Here is a 17,269-nt window from a genome sequence, read left to right on the forward strand (position 1 = left end):
TCTCCCCCACTAGTGAGACTTTGATGCCTCTACAGAGCAAACGCTAGTGGCACGAATCAAATTCAATTAAATGATTTTCAATAAAAAGGCTGCCTGTTATCAACGGTGTTCATTTGCACACAGTGACCTTGGTAGTGCATGCGTAATTAGCATTCTCAGAGCTAGAGGGTAGGTAGCGAGGATGAAGAGAAGCAAAGTACACACAGTGGGTGGCCGATAACACAGACAAAGGGAGAGAGAGAGAGAGAGAGAGAGGAAGAGAGAGAGAGAGAAAGAGAGAGAGAGAGAGACATCAACAGGAAAAATAAACGAGAGAAGAAGAGAGAGAGGAGAAGAAGCTGAGTGAGAGAAATGTGAAAAAAAAAAAAACAGAACTGTTAAGAAACATGTGATCATTCATCAAACTTTCAGAACAATAATCTCTTCAAATACCACCTTAATACACACGCAGAGCTCCACACGTCACTGGTGTTTGACCTTTTTCTTAACAACTTTTTCGAAAGTAATCCAGATTTCCACAACAAGACAGAACCAAATCGAAACGACGGGCCTACCCACGGCCGTCAGTCTGGGCGCTTGTCTCATTGTCATTCTAGGTCAGGGGATGATTACTGATGATGAGGACCTGATAAGAAAGATTCACTCTAACCAAGGACAAGGTCACGTCCCACTGCGAAGAAATGCAGATGTGATGAGATGGGGATAAGTGCCTTTTTAACACACCCAAGAAGTATTCCCACAAAAAGACAGGGACACAGAGATGTGTGTGTAGAAAACCTGAAAACATGCTCTATCAAAAAGGCAATCATTGAAAGAGAAACTAAAACACTATCACCTTGACTAAAGATATATAATATGTAGCCTAACGGGAGCTATAATATCAATATGGATTTTATTTTTTTAAATTGTGATATTCTTGGGAGACAATTCAGTCAATTCTTAAAAGACTCCCAACAATTTTATGCATCAAAGTCGTTTACAGGTCTTGGGAGTCCGACTGCATACATGAGAACTATTGGGCTACATTAGCCGCTACCAGCATAACACACCCGAACCTTCAAATGGACCCTCTGTGGTTGAGTTGCACTGTCGGTAATGTAGGCTCCAGGTTTTGACAAGAAAGTAGAATGTGTGCAATAAAAAAAATCAAATTTAGATCCTATGTCCACCTAAGTCCGACAACGTTTGCAGGAGTGCAATGCTAAATTAATGGAGTAATTTCTTTTTTAAATTACAGATTAGATTAGAGCATACAGGATCAAAACCTATGTAACTAAAGTACCAAAATTGGCCACTGCTCCATTCTTCAGTCAGAGAGCAAATCAGAGAGTGCACACCTCTTTCCCAATCCGCCTCTCCATTTACCCCCTTTTATTTTAAGTGAATAGAATGGGAAAGCAAAACAACAATCCCATTTGAGGCTTTCAGCAGCTCCAGTGCTCGCTGGCCCCATCGAGTCCTGATGGTGCTGTGCGAACACCCCCGCTGTCACTGATAGGTGACCTCAGAAACACACAGACTCCCATTTTGAGACTAAAAGAATAAAATGAAGAGAGACAGAGACATAGATAAGCCGAAATAAAAGTGGTTGGTTTAATTTTTCTTTTAAAATTAAAGTGAGGAGAAAAAGTGGCAATTTCATTTCACAGTGCCAAAATTGCTTTGGTCTTGGCCCTTGTTTTGCAGGAGAAATTCAAACTCTCCTTTAGCACAAAATAGATGAATGACAAAAGACAGGTACACTCAGATACACTCTAAAACTAAAGCACTCAAAGACCCCCAGGGATAAGAAGGCACAACAAAGTATTCAGGGAATCAAACACAAACACAAAGTGAAGGACAGAAAAGATTCCACAGGAACAAAGAAAACAAGAAAAAAAAAATAATTATAAATAAAAAAAAATGGACTTACATGCGACTGCTGGGTGGAATCTTGCGCCCATCTCTGAACCAGGTGACTTGTGGCTGGGGGAAGCTGCGAATGCGTGGGGCCGGAATTACGGCACCCTCTCCCTGAGAGACTGACTGGATGCGTTCACCCTCTTCAAAACTGCCCATAACTATGGGAAAACAAACAAACAGTACACACAAAAACAGAAAACACAGGAGATTAAGAAAGGAAAAAGGTACGTTAAGTCACGGGCACAAATCTTCCCTTCTTTCTTGAATCTGACTTTGGCACCCACAGAGCTTTTGCCATCTGCTTTCTGTTGTGAAATGTTACATTGAGCAACTTTGATAGACAGGGCAGTGTTGTTGCCATGGTTTCCACAGTGCATCAAAAAAAGGCTAGAAGGAACCAAGATCTAATGACTGAGGGGACGCTAAATTGACTCATATTCATGTTCCATATCCTCCTGTGTGGATGCGTCAAGGGCAATCAATCTTGATCACGCTCTAAATGTGTGCATTACTCAACGTAGTAAATGACCAGCGCTGCCGCTATTCTATTATCTCCTAATACATTTCATTTGTTACGGCGGTTTTATTCCTCCCCGGACTCATTACATCTTAAAAGCTGACAAAAATACTGCGCTAATATTCCTGCCCCATGCTCTGCCTATTTGTAAGTGAGATCTATAAGAAGGTTAGGAATTTTTAATGGATTTCACATCAATCAGCCCCAACTTCAATCGTGTTTCGATCTCAGCTGTGCAATTCTCTGATGCACTCAGATTGTCTGATTCTGACTGTAAACCTTTATAGGGCAGCAGTAACAAGCAGACTTTGTCTTTTCTTCTTCCAAAGCTGTCTGAACGAAAAAGTGCAGACTTTGGTTTTGTGACAGCAGAATACCATAAGACTGTTTTATTCGTTAGAGGGAGGGAAAGGATCATATATTTGTGTCTTCAATTCAAGGGAAACAATAAGCAAAGCTCTGCTTAAATCATTTGAACATAACATCAAACACTAAATTAAGTTCTAACACAGTTTAGAAATAATATCTTTGAAAATGTAGGGATCAAGGTATGGGGCTTTGAACTGGGGATGTTGGAGTGGTTGTACATCGATGGCAATCTTTTTTTCCTCTCTCTCTCTCTCTCTCTGTCTCTCTCGCTCTCTTTCAAAGAGAATAAAAAAGGTAATCTGGCTATGCGGTGGAGCTGTGATGCTTAGCTTAAATGAAAATCTGGGAAGTGAGCAAATCCCCTAACTTTGATCTGCAGTTTCGGGATGTGATGTCCTCCTCCCCTTTCCTAAACTCTAATGCCTCGGCATGTTTCCCTTTCTCCGAGGTGTGTCTCTGTGTGCAGTCCTAATTGTGCTGCCTCAATGGAATAGCTTGCAAAAAAGATCTCCCAATTTTTCCCAGTCTATCTTTTATCTCCCTTCCTCCCCTGTCTGGGTCATCCATTTATTCTGCAGGTGTCCTAAATTCTCCTTTTAACTCTGTCTCACCGTCCGCATCCCTTCATGAGCAAATGATGAGGGGGAAGAAGAGAATAATGGAAACAAGAAGAGATGGGAATAAAGACCAACAGAATAACAGTGGGGTGGAAGCCAATAAATAAATAGAAAGCAGTGGTGGCAAGACAACAGACAAAGTCTAAAGAGAGGGAGGAAAGCAACAACAAAAAGAAACTGATGGAAACAAGGAGTCAGACTATTGGACGAGGAGATGCAGAGGAAGCTGTTAGCTACAGCAACAGCATATTTGCCCGATACTAAAGAAGTGGACCAGCGGGACTGTTAGGCCCTCTCTTTCTCCCTCCCATCTCTTTCTCTCACACGCCTGGTTGGATGCATTGTTCAGTCAGGTACAGCGATGTGTCACATCCACTCAAATGTCACTGAAACAAGTGGGAGCCAATGAACCTGGCATACCCTGGGAAGGTAGCATAATAGGCGTAGGATGGTTGTGGATAATGGGCGTAGGATGGTTGTGCCTATGAGTGGGGGAGGGAGGGGGGGAGGGGGGGCGGCACAGCGAAGAATTTGTTGTGACAACACTCTAGACACCGCTGCGTTTGTAATAGCTCGTTAACAAGACAAGGGAGCTGAGCGGCCTGAAAGAGGCGCTGGAAATTTACAGGAACACTGTGCATCTGAGCCCTATTTTCGCCAGGAACCGACGGATGTTGTTGACAAAAGAGAGAGAATGAATTAAGCGACGGTCACACAGAAATGGAGCAAAGTAAAAAAGAAAAACAGGGCAACAATATCAATCTAAAGAGAATGCTGAGTGGAACAGCTGTCTGGGTTGATAACACCCCAAATTATATGCAGGTAGATCTTTCACCCTGCCAGCATCTGTCCCTCCTTAGTCAATCCTTGATACAAAGGCAAACAAACAGAGTGTGGGCATACTGTGCACACTGGCAGTCAAACACGCACGCACGCACGCATGCACACACACACTCACACACACACTGTATCTGTATCTATCATCCATCCCTTTATCTATCCATTAGGTCCATTCAACTGTGTTTCACCTACATCCTATGTGGATACTTACAGGCCACCTGTACTTCTGTGCGCCTCTGCAGAAGGGCTCCCACCCGATTCCTCACGATACAGCGGTAGAAGCCAGCATGGGAGCGGTCCAACGAAGGGATTAGGTACCTTTAATAAGCACAGACGCACACAAGACACGGATGAGTGTTCTCTTAAATTGCAATAAACTGGTAAACTAATTAAGACAGAAGTAGAAATCATCAAAAGGGTACTTATGTAAGTGCGCAAACTCGGATATTTGCAAATTTGTAAGCATGAACGTGCTGAAAAGGCACAAACACACATTAGCATCTGAGCGCGTGCACGCACGCACACACACACGCACGCACACACACACACACACACACACAAGACCATCTAATAAAGGAACAAGGGCACAGAGGACACCAGAGCTTAGCTATTGTTTATTTCAATGATAATGATGCTCGAGAGGCTAACCCAGCAACCACAGCAAAGCTCGCCCCCAAGAGGCACACACACACACACACACACACACACGCACAGGCACAGACAACAAACACTTGCATTAAACTTTCCACTATGCAAACACACAAATGCACAAAATCCCCTGGGACAAAGCTTTAAGCTTCATGTCTCCAGCAGTTGACACTCTCCCTCTGACCTTGAATTCAGTGTCCAGCTGTGGTGGCAGTACTGCCTCCCTGCCATGTGGGGGCAGTATATCATATACCTAATTATAAAGCTGCTGTTCTGTGGAGAACTGTTGTATCTTTAGCCGCATCTGGTGATGCAGCTGATGCCAAAAGAACAGGAGGCAAGTGATGATGTTAAAAATGTTGGGTCTCATTTATTTTGCAAACCCTCCACTTAGGGCTGTGCAATTAATCCAAATTGTATTCGCGATTACGATTTTGGCTCCTAACAATCACAAAAACGTAGTAATCGAGAAAAACGATTATTTTGCACATTACGTTTTTCAAGTTAACTCTTATTTTGTCTTGTGTTCTGAATGAAAAAAAAAGGTCAACAGGAAAAGTACAAAGGGAAATGTGACAGTTCTAAGTGTTTTCACTGTTGATTTGTTTATCTGTTTCACTGTTTTTTTTAAAAAATTTGATACAGTTTTTTTACGATTGCTGTGACACTTTGTTTCAATACTTTTTAACAACTTTCCTAAACTCTTAACACAGTTAGCACAACATCTGTCCGTGTAGGCTATACATTTAACACATTTCTTGTTGCTTTGACACAAAATGCATACAGTTAACACACATTTAAAATGCTTGAACTTCTTTTACACACAAGAAAATAAAAAAAATGCCTTCACGAGGGAGAGGAAGAGGAGTACCAGGACAATTCTGTCTCTGTCTCCTTTTTTTCATAAACTGCACATTCTATAAAGCTACTCTGAGATGGGTCATTCATTTTTTGTATTGAATCTCTGCAGCAAAAGAAACTAAATGGTGGCCGGGTTGGGGCAGTGGGTAGAGCAGGCACACATATACTTGGAGATTTATGCCTTGACGCAGAGGTCCAGGGTTCGAAACCAACTTGTGATGATTTCCTGTATGTCTTCCCCCTTTCTCAACTAGCTGTCCTGTCAAATAAAGGCAGAGAAGCCCAAAAAATAATCTTTACAGTAAAAAATATATGCATGCATTCACTAAACAAACCAAAAATGTAGAGAGACTTGCAACTGCAGTGCAAAACACAATCTATGGTCAATACAATATACTATTGTCTATTACTGTATTACTGTATTGTTGTGTATTATATAAGGGCAGACCTGACACATATAAAATAATGTAGTTTCTGTAATTCCATGTGATGTTAGTGTTTTGTATAGTATTGTTCTATGATTGACTAAATGTTCCTGCTGGGAGAGAACATGTGTTAGAGTTTTGGAAGAATTATTTGATTTTGAGACATGTTTGCATTGTTTTGGTAGACATAGTGTATTGTATTAGTGTATTATTGTATTTTGAAAATTAGTATTGGAGTTCAGTTTACAACGTGTGATTTTGAGCATGAAAAAAATGGGTGTTGTAGGTGTGTTGGTGCGTTAAGAGTTTAGGAAAGTTGTTAAAAGTATTGAACAAATTGTCATAGCGATCGGAAAAAACTGTAATTGAAACATCTTTCCAAAAGTCAATGAGTAATCCTGTTAAATAATCGTGATTTCAATATTGACCAAGACAATCGTGAATATGATTTTTTCCATAATTGAGCAGCCCTACCTCCACTAAAACTATAATTAAAACGTATCTTGCAAGTTGCCAAACTTCAAATCACAGTAAAAATACGATGCTGTTACATGTATACAGGAAACGGAACACTTGTTAAAAGAACACTTAGCTACAACTAAAATATACTTATATGTTAAATAAGTATACTACATTGTAAAGTCAAGTTATGTCAATTTTGTTTTGAAAGCTACAATCTGACCACTTCATGCAGTAATTAGTTTGAACTTCTCACTCAAGCTCTCTTGTTTCTTACAAAATGACTACTGTTATTTTTTGTGCGCACAACAGACAAGAGTGCAACAACATGAATGCCTTCAGTGTATGTGTGTTTCATTGCATTGAGACTACAAAAACATGCATGAGACACAGAGGAGCTCTTGCAGAGAGACCAGGGAGTGTGATGCAGCTAAACACAACTAATGGTCCTGTGTGTGCGTGTGTTTGTGCACAACCAGCCTGTTGGCTTCAGGAAGAGACTCCTTTAGATACTCATCAGTAATCAATGTTTGTTTGACTGTGTGCATGTGTCTTTTCGATATCCGCAATACGTCAGGGTATACGTATCTGTGAGCGATAACCCCAACAGCACTGGGATACAGAATGGATTTGTAAATTTTGAGTCATTCAAGTAATTCACTACAGAGATCAGGCATCCCGACTGCTCAGAACGCCAGGCATCATCTTTTTAACAGCCTTCCAATAACTAATAAATGGCAGTGCACCGGGAGATACATGGAGCGGCCAAATGTTAAAGTCTCTAATGTTAGATGGCAGAAAAACATCTGAAGATTGTAAATTAGCCTACGGCGAGTTGTACATGTTTAATTTGAGGCATTCTAGCACAACACATTCTTGTAAAAAAAAAAAAAACACTTCTTGTGGGAGGGGAAACACTTATCACTAGGAGTGTGTTTGCCATCTTTACTGTCACATTCCTGCATGCACTCAAAAGTGCTAAGTGAACTGCCAGAAAGGATCTCAGACTGTAACCTTCTGTGATTGGATTTACCTGTTTCTATAGTAACCATGAGTTTGTTTGAAAAGTTTTTCGTGATTGAACCTTTTGTTTAAAGAGTGTTCATTTTTTAAATGTTTAAATGTTTGGGAAGAGCGTAAGTGAATGAAATAGAAGTAATAAAAGAGAGCAATTCAAACGTTTTTGAATTGCTTTCAACAAGCTGTTTGCAGGAAAGTTTGGATACTTTCACAACATAAAGAACTAGGTAGTGACATAATAAGTGCCATGATAACAATTGTTCCTCTAAAATAACAGACTGATCTTAATAAGTGGCGTATGTATGACACGCCAATTCGTATGCCATTTTGGCGTGTTGTCAAGACGCATAATCGCTTTTTAGCGTATTTATCAACGCTGTTTGGCTTCCATTGACTTACATTACCTTGCGAATGCGTGTCACTTTACGCCGTAACGAGTAGTATGAAAGCCCGAAAATCCGCATAGGGAGGTTGGTTGGGGTGGTGGATGGGTCAAACAACACAGGACTTTCACCCAGGAGACCGGGGATCATGTCCCGCGTGTCATGTTTCCTAAACCCAACCGTCCCATTCTTCTTTTCCTAAAACCAACCCCGCTATTGTTTTCCTAAACCCAACCGTCCCGTTCTTCTTTTCCTAAAACCAACCCCATTATTGTTTTCCTAAACCCAACCGTCCCGTTCTTCTTTTCCTAAACCCAACCGTCCCGTTCTTCTTTTCCTAAAACCAACCCCATTATTGTTTTCCTAAACCCAACCGTCCCGTTCTTCTTTTCCTAAAACCAACCCCATTATTGTTTTCCTAAACCCAACCGTCCCGGCCTTCTTTTCCTAAACCCAAACCGTTCGCGTTCTTCTTTTCCTAAACCCAACCGTCCCGTTCTTCTTTTCCTAAACCCAACCGTCCCGTTCTTCTTTTCCTAAACCCAACCGTCCCGTTCTTCTTTTCCTAAAACCAACCCCGTTATTGTTTTCATAAACCCAACCGTCCGAAAAGCGATTATGTCTGCGTCTTGATACATACATACACCACTTATTAAGATCAGTCTGCAACCCGGCGTAGACATCCACGCGGATAGCTCAAAATGCGTACAGATAACAAGTGTATGTATACGCAAAGTCATGATGTCACATTGAAAATAAGCACTACAATTTGTGTATGATGTTCCAAAAACAAAGAGTACTAGACTAAATACATACAAACAGATTCTGAAAGAATTAGGGCAAAAGTTTTCAAAGACTGCTAGAGGCTTAAGAGAAAAGAAGCAAAATTCAATCACACTTTCTAAGAGGCTGTGCAGCTAACCAAACAAATAAGTTTACTGAATGAAACCTAATACAAAACCTAAATATTTAAACAGACAACCTAATGTTTGGCCACATTTGAACGTGCAAGACCACTGACACTGACCTATTCATAGCAGCCACCTGTTGGTTTGCTTTACCACTCAAATTAAAGGGAACAGTGCACCCCTTGCTAGTAGCCTGGCTCCAGACCTCTGACAAATTCAAAAATGTCTGGTGTTGTGCTCACAGATGCCTATTATTCCCAGTTGAAGACACAATTGACCAATCAGACCTTTGTACATCAATGTACCTAGCAACATCCATTAAAAATAGCAGCAAAAAAAAGGCCAATGAGATTGAAACAGCTGGCAAATTGTTTGAAGATAAAAGGAAAAACAACTCTCGAATCTGTATATTTCTTATACTTGTTGTGAAAAATGGGAAGACAACTGCTTCTGGGGACCACAGCTTCTGTGTCGACGAAAAATGGATATGTCACTCACTACTAATTGTTTAGGGAAACAAAACAAGACAATCCCCTTTCCCGAACTGAAATATTCTGCCATTGACATGATATCAGGGTCAATGAATACAGTGTAAAGAAATTGGCAATTCATGCTAGATTATTAGCGAAAGTACAAAGGTTCTACTGTAGTATTTTTGATAGCTTGAAAATGTCTAGAAAGCTGCCTTTGTGCTTTGTAATAGGCTGCTACCAAATGGAAGTTGTGCTGGAATAACAAATGGTTCGGTGTGTTCGAAAACTGTTAATATCTATAACAAAAAAAATGAAGTAGTATCAAATCTCATTAACAGCTGCATCAGTTTAACCCGAAGAAGTAAATGAGTTTTTGCACAAAGTCTGTTAAGGCTTAATTAATTAATCAGAAGGCTCTATTAATTATGAGTGACTCCTTTCATATGTTCCATCAACTAAATTAATACAATTACGTATATGTGTTATGCATTGATGGAAGAAAGATGAGGTGAATAGATGATGAAATAGTGTGCAGGAGAAGGGACTGGCATTAAAGAAAAATATTAGTCACATCAGAGTTTGGGTGGAGGAGCAGCAGACATTAAGAGAGAGATAGCGGACAGGTGGTGTCAGTGCTCCAGGTTTAACCTCACGGAGGCCTACTGAGAATTCACCCCAGAGCCAGAACCTTCAGGGTGACTTTAGACAGTACTCTCTCTCACTCTGTCCCTTATATAATGAATACAATTAACCTTTGCAGAGCTGTGCGTGTTGGCAGCAGGTTGGGGGAGTCAGCGGGGGCTCGCTGTGTTGGACAGAGATTGATTGATGTTCCTGTGGTCAGCGCACTCCGTCAGATCCCCTTTAATTAGCCCCACTCAGGAGCAATGATTAGATGGAGGAGTGGCAGGGAGACGGATAGAGGGACATGAGAAAGAGGGAGGACTGGGTATCAAGTGGGTTGGAGAAGGAGGGAGGCAGAGAGTGTGGAAAAGATGGAAGAATGAAAAGACGGAAGGATAGAGAAAGAGGGAGGGATGGTAGGGGATGATTGGCAAAACTATAATCCTTGATTGAAGGTGGCTGCAGTGCACTTTATAGTGAGTGTTCCTATAATAACATCATGCCTGTGACCAAGGTTAGCTCCCATAACATTTTACTAAAACTGCTACTTATACAGTTAGATAATAAACCATCATACACACAAACACATTGTAATTATACCCCTAGCTGCATGACAGTAAATCACGGTACATCATCAAGCATCATAAATCTTGGATGAGACGGTAATGACACACATCTTTTGTCCCTAGCAACAATGCATTTGATATAATTCAAAAAACGTTCCCTGTCATTAGGGTTTAAGTAATTTCTCTGGTAAACACGGCAAATCATTTGAAACCTGATCTAAAAGGGTGTCTTTTGCAATACACCACGTCATGCAACAATTATTTTACAACTCACAATAAAATCAGACACAGCACAGTGTGTCACGGCTCACTTGTAATGATGTTTTTTAGTCTTAATTGTGTTGTTTGGAGTTTATGATAAGGTCATCACCCTCTTGCAACACTTTGATGTCACTTTACTTTTGTTAATGAGTTCACTTATGACACTGTGGCATACTTGTACGGCTTCAACAGCTCGTACATTCAGTACCATATAAACAAAAGCAATAGCAGTGGCAAATTATTACTTTTAACATCTTCATAACATTTATTTTGCAGATCATGATGGGTTGATGTGTGCCAATAATCTGATGATATGCTTGTGCTGTGCATATCGTGAATTAAAATATCCCTCACAGAAAGCAACGAGTCACGTAAAATGCTACCATGTGACGAATACACTGACGCACAATCGAACATACACATCGAACATACACATCGAACATACACATCGAACATACACATCGAACATACACATTTCTAGGTTTTCACTGAGCTATAAATGATTTGTCTGAAAGCAGGTGGCAGAAAATCAACAATGTACTATTTTGTTTTGAGAAGATGTCCTTTGAAAGTGTATTGAATTATGTATTGAGATCATTTTCTAAATTCTATAGGATGAGAGTCTTCATTCTGATCTTGAGAACAAGATCCCATCACATACAACACATGACAGGTAATAGGGACTTCGGGCTTAAGCTACAGGAAATCAATAGTGGGTAATTTGTCTACAGGCTCAGGGGGACAGCCTCCGTATGTTCTATCTTCTCTAAAAACAGATGGATAACTGTCTGTTGGAGACAATTTACACAAACTATTGTCGACTGTATTTTGTCACATATACATTTATTTGTCAGCTTTACCATTCTGTTCCCTGTAGAATTTGCCAACCTTGATCCATATAAAATTCATTGTTTGTTGACAATTCCATGCATCTGCTTGGATGGAGGCTGTGGTAGTGGGTGGTGCAGTTTGTCACACCCACTTACTGGCAGAGCTGGGTATTGAACCACAATGCTTTGACTTTGGTACAGATGGATTATTGTTTGATCAGATATTATCTCATCTAAATCAGGAAGTTTTTGCTAACTTTGCTAATATCAGACAGTTCATTTAGGCAAAGTTCTTGTACGGCTGCTTGTACAATATAACACTGATGCATTGAAAGTTTGGTATATTTTGTCAATTAAAAAAAGGGTTTCATAAAGGTACTGAAAATACTGTATGGTTGTGGTATTACATCTGCACCCGTATCGAACACTTCCAGAAAGAAAACAGTTTGCAGCAGCAAATGTAGTTTGATGTTTGAAATGAGACATTTAAGTTGGTTAATAATGAAAGGAACTGATTTGGGTGTGAATTACTTAATTTCTGAATCCATTCTCAGAATTCCAAAATCCTAAATTATCCACCCACAAACTCTAATAGATGTAAAGACCTTGGTTTTTCATTGCAGCACTTCTCCGTCCATTCTGTGACACGTGGTTTATCGCAATCCCTGTATCATACAATACCAGCAGCACATTTTCTTGCGTGGGTCTGTATAAATCAGAGAGAAGCCTGCAGACACCAGCAGCCCTGCCAGCCCGCTTTGAATGTAGGTCAACACTAAACGTTTGGGAACCTCACCAGTATGTTTCTCACACCATTTCAAACTGTAAACCCAGCATTATGCAAAATCATACCATACCGTATCAACACAGTCGTAAGTATGATTAACCTAACAGATGAAGTACACATAAGTACACATTAACAACACATAATATGTGCTGGTGAATGGTACGTCCTCGAGTATTCGTGGAATCAGAGAAAAGTACTTAACGGCTGGACATTCTGTCTAGTTGTTAATGTAATTAGATGTCCATGTGTCAGGCTATACAGAAATGTTTGGTAACGCTGGCTATGGATCACAAATTAGAAAAAGCAGCCGTACCTGCCAACATAGCAATGACAATGAAATTCAATGACACACACACAAACACACACACTCATATACAAACACATTAAATGAGCATAATAAAACAAATGCTGTCTGTTTTTGTCTCTCGCTGGTATACTTGCACTTTCAGACTCACTCACTCGACTCCTCCGCAGTAAAACCAGGAGTGAGCGAGTGCAAGGGGGTAGAGAGAAACGTAAAAAAATAAATCTATTGTATCTGGGGGTTGTGGAGGAGAATGCCAGAAAGACAGAAAATAGATGTTTTTAGTTACAGAGGGAAATCCATTAAGGTCATCCAGAGAGAGACGCTGCCTGGCTGGCTCTGTCCAAGCACTGTCAGTCACGGACATGATGTGAATCAAGTACAGACCCAAGTGCGGGAAAGTTTTCCGCCTGTAGTTGGATGCAGCTGATACTCTTTCTCCTTAGCAAGGATATCACTGCTCCCATCAGAACATGGTGACAAAATGAAAAAGCACAATCAAATGTAATTACATGAAATGAAATACTCGGATTGAATCAGATCAGCCAATCAGTTGAACCACTCAATTAAACAATACATGATTCATTTCTGTTTTGCTTATGTATTAAAAAGTCTGTTATCTCACATTCTACCTACACATTCTCACATTCTACCTATACATTTGTCCTGGAAAATCATGGTACAAACAGTTGTTTTTTTCTTTTTCAAGAAATCCAGTGAAGTGGCTCTACTTGTTTTATTATTTAATTATTACTTAATTTGCATTTATTACTTTACTTTGATGTAAGGGCTCTTCAAAGTCTCATAGCAGCGTGGGCATTGAAGAATGGATAATAGAGCAGATGGGTTTGGCTGTGCGTTTAAGTCATTATGGAGAATGCGAAAAGGAAGACGTGTCCAATTGACTCGTTCTGAAGCTCTGCTCTTTGGGGATTGTTTTGAAACAAATTGCTGTTTATGGCAGTCCAAATCATCTGAAAATAAAGGTGGTTTTAATTCTTCCTGAGATTATATAAAACCACAATTAAGAGTTGAAACCAGAAAACACTCAGAAAAAAAATCTGAACAACACACAATCTTGTTTGGAACATGTATTAATTAAATGAAATGGTTTAAAACTCAATCATGTGTATCAAATCATTACAATTTCTGTTGTTATGTGGAGTCCAAAGGCAGATATGATTTTTGCACACACGCACGTTAAACTTGTTTTCATCTACAGCTACCTTGCCCCCCTGCTTTCCTTCATCTCCATCTAGTTAGCAAGCTCAGCTCGCCATCTCTTTCCTCAGACATGGAATAATATTGTATTGAACTTGTGTTAATTTGTTCAGAGCCACCATGAAATTATATCTGTTAAAAAAAAGAACTGAGGCAGACAGGATGAACAAAAAGGAAGGATGAAAGGGAGACCAAGAGTGTGAAGAGAGGCGGGAAGATGGAGTGGGGATTTTCAGAAAATACACAAGTGCAACGTAATGTATATATCTATCGCTTGAAAAACATGTTTTTATACTAATGTACTACTGGCTTATTTCTGAACACATTGTCACATGTTGCAGACTAGTCATTACCGGAGTGATCGAAGTGACACTCTATTATGCTAGCTGTCAAAATGTTAATCTCATTTTCTAGGTTTCTTTTCCCTGTCTTGATTGTGAAAAAGCAGAGCACTCTTCTAGTTGTGATTGTATTGTAGGAAAAAACTAATTTTCACTCAAAACATGTACAACTACAAGAGACAGTAAGTACATAGAGATAATAAGTCAATCATTGTGAACTTGTGATGCTGAAACTGTCATGTCTTCTCGCTCATGCAATTTTATTTTCTCCTGTGACAGACTGTTGATTAGACTGTAGACTGTAGATTATGTGTTTGCTAGGTCCTTTAAGACCCTTTTTTTTTGCAGTCTGTCCATCTCAATACAACATGAAAATTGGAGAAAGTTTTATTATTCCCTACCAGAGAGGCCACACTCCACCAATCCAGACAAGAAACAATTGATGAGGTTTGATTATTAATTATTAGTCTTAATTAAGTTTCTAGGTTAAATTGGCAGCATAAAGACATGTCACGTAAATGCCCCTGAGGTTTTGGTGTGATAGGAAGTTGTGGTGCTATGCATTGTATTTATAGACCAATTGATCCACTGAAGCATTGTGTGTGGGATAATTCACTGACTGATGGGTTAAAAAAAATCCTTAATTGTATTGGATACAATCTTCAATCTTAATTAAGTTGAATTTAATTTCTTTTAAATTATTATTCGGGAACAAAGAAAGCAGGATGCTGGCCAAATGCTGTGAATGAATACATGTGTGTGTGGCTGGTTGGCATTCAGATACTATGTAGGGGATGTTGTTATGTCACAGCAGTCAATGCTGAGCCTGTGCTCTCCCAAGTGTGGCCCTCCCCACAGAACATCACTAAAACTGTGCCACCTCTTCCAGCACTCTGTGTCTCTCTTACACATGCTCCCACCTACAGTCCTACAGTACATGCTGAATAGTAATGCACGGACACACACACACACACACACACACACACACCTGGCAGTATTGATCGGTTGCCAGAGGACACAAGGTCGAGTCACATGGTGTCAATATTTAAACCAGCACTCAGCATTGGGGACCTCTACCATAACCTTATTAATATGGGGGGTCTGCTTTGCTCAAATACTCTCCTGGCACAGAGCAAGGTCGACTTGAGGAATGTTCATGACTGCATACCTACACACAAACAACACATACACACACACACACACACACACACACACACACACACACACACACTACTCTTTCACATGCGAAAAGCTGTTGAAACAAGGAAATTAATGGATACACTCTACGTTCACTGAGTTTCCTATTAAAACCATAGACTGTATATAAAGATGGACGATGCAACTATACTTCATACTACTGTACAAAAGTGGAGCCAAATAATCCCAGATATGGGCACTGGCATCTTGTGCCCATATCTGGGCCCTTTTCCCATCTGGTGGTTGTTTTTCTCATTCAACAGCAATTTACTAGTGAAATAAGTTATTGTTATAGTTATTACATTATTATTAAATCATTTAATTTTGACCATATGGCCTAGCAATAAACAAGCCGTTCTTTAATGTTGCCAACTGCTGTTTAGTACCCTTCTTTTTTTTCCTGTTTTTTAAACTTTCTTAAAAAGTATCGGTTAAGGCACCGGGCAAAAGTTATGTATGCGATTAATTTAGATAAATTAATCACAGAGTATGTAATTAATTAGATTAATTTTTTTAATCGATTGACAGCCCTAAAAAAAATATAGTGTTTTTTGAAAATTAAACCACATAAACCCATTCTGGTACAGCCTCTAAATACAATTACATACCTGAAAATGAGCATAATATGAGCACTTAAAGCTTAGACAGATTGTTTGTGTCCATTTTACCTGGTCTTAAATCATGCTTTTCTACAGTATACACACACTCACACACACACACATGCAGAATGCTTTGTGCCTGACTGCGTGTTTAATCACTCATTCTATCACTCCATCACTTACCCAATAAAACAGTCAAGGGGGCCTTAAGGCTCCAACAGACAGTGTAATTCTCAAGAACAGTCCATTCTGATTAATTGTTCTAGCATCTGTGTGTCACTTTTGCCCTTGCTATCCCGCTTTTCCCGCTCTGGTCTTATCTGTCTCCAAAGATTGTCAGGAGAAAGGCCCAACTCGATCAATATGGCTGATGCTGCTTGTACGTCCACCCTCATGTTATTTTCACATGTGAACACAACAGTTCAGCTAAGATCAGCAAAGTGTGTGTCCACAAGCTTTCTTTCAATCCTCTAGTGCCTCATTTACATTGATGACTGCACACAAGTGCGCGTGCGCATACACACACACACACACACACACACACACACACACACACACACACAAACCAACAAACACTGCTTCCTGAGAAAAGAGCAATGTTCGCCACATTCCAGATCTTAAAGTTATCATTTAAGACGGTTTATCTCCTGCCCTAACTCTCGCTGCCTCACTAGAGAGAGTAATGGAGGTCACAGAGCCACGAGAGGAAAGGAGAGAGGCAGAAGCAAAAACAGAGAAAGAGAGAAAGCAAAACAGCAATAGCTATTTCTTTATTTAGTAGGCTATGTTATGATGAAAAAAAAAAATTACATGCAAAATACTATACTGCCCTGCAGGGACGGAAAGGGTTCTGGAGAATTGAGCATTCATTTTCCCTTAATTTGACAGCTTTTTAGGCAGAATATTCTTAAAAAAACAAAACACAATCTCAATGAACACACAGCTGCAAACAAAATGTGTTGTTTCATCTTCTATTCGAACTAAAACAAGTATAATTAATTATAATTTGATGTTTAAATACATGATTTTATTATGCTTAATGACACTAAATCACCTAGGCTAAAATGTCTTATGTTTTTACTTCATCAGAATTTGATTTACCTACCACTTTATTTCT

At 39.7% G+C, this 17,269-nt stretch overlaps 1 protein-coding gene across 6 annotated transcripts in view; it reads right to left on the bottom strand.

Annotated features, from left to right (window-relative positions):
* The window catches only part of sdk2b (sidekick cell adhesion molecule 2b), a 281,528-nt gene that overhangs the window by 63,306 nt on the left and 200,953 nt on the right, over positions 1–17,269 (bottom strand). For all 6 annotated transcript variants that reach the window (XM_078279512.1, XM_078279509.1, XM_078279514.1 and 3 more), the window contains exons 3-4: positions 4,457–4,563; positions 1,913–2,060 (exon numbers count right to left, since the gene is read on the bottom strand). In XM_078279512.1, the coding sequence (XP_078135638.1) occupies positions 1,913–2,060; positions 4,457–4,563 (255 nt within the window). The remainder of the gene's footprint in view (positions 1–1,912; positions 2,061–4,456; positions 4,564–17,269) is intronic.

The sequence above is a fragment of the Sander vitreus genome, chromosome 21, assembly GCF_031162955.1.
Source record: "Sander vitreus isolate 19-12246 chromosome 21, sanVit1, whole genome shotgun sequence".
NCBI classification, from domain to species: Eukaryota; Metazoa; Chordata; class Actinopteri; order Perciformes; family Percidae; genus Sander; species Sander vitreus.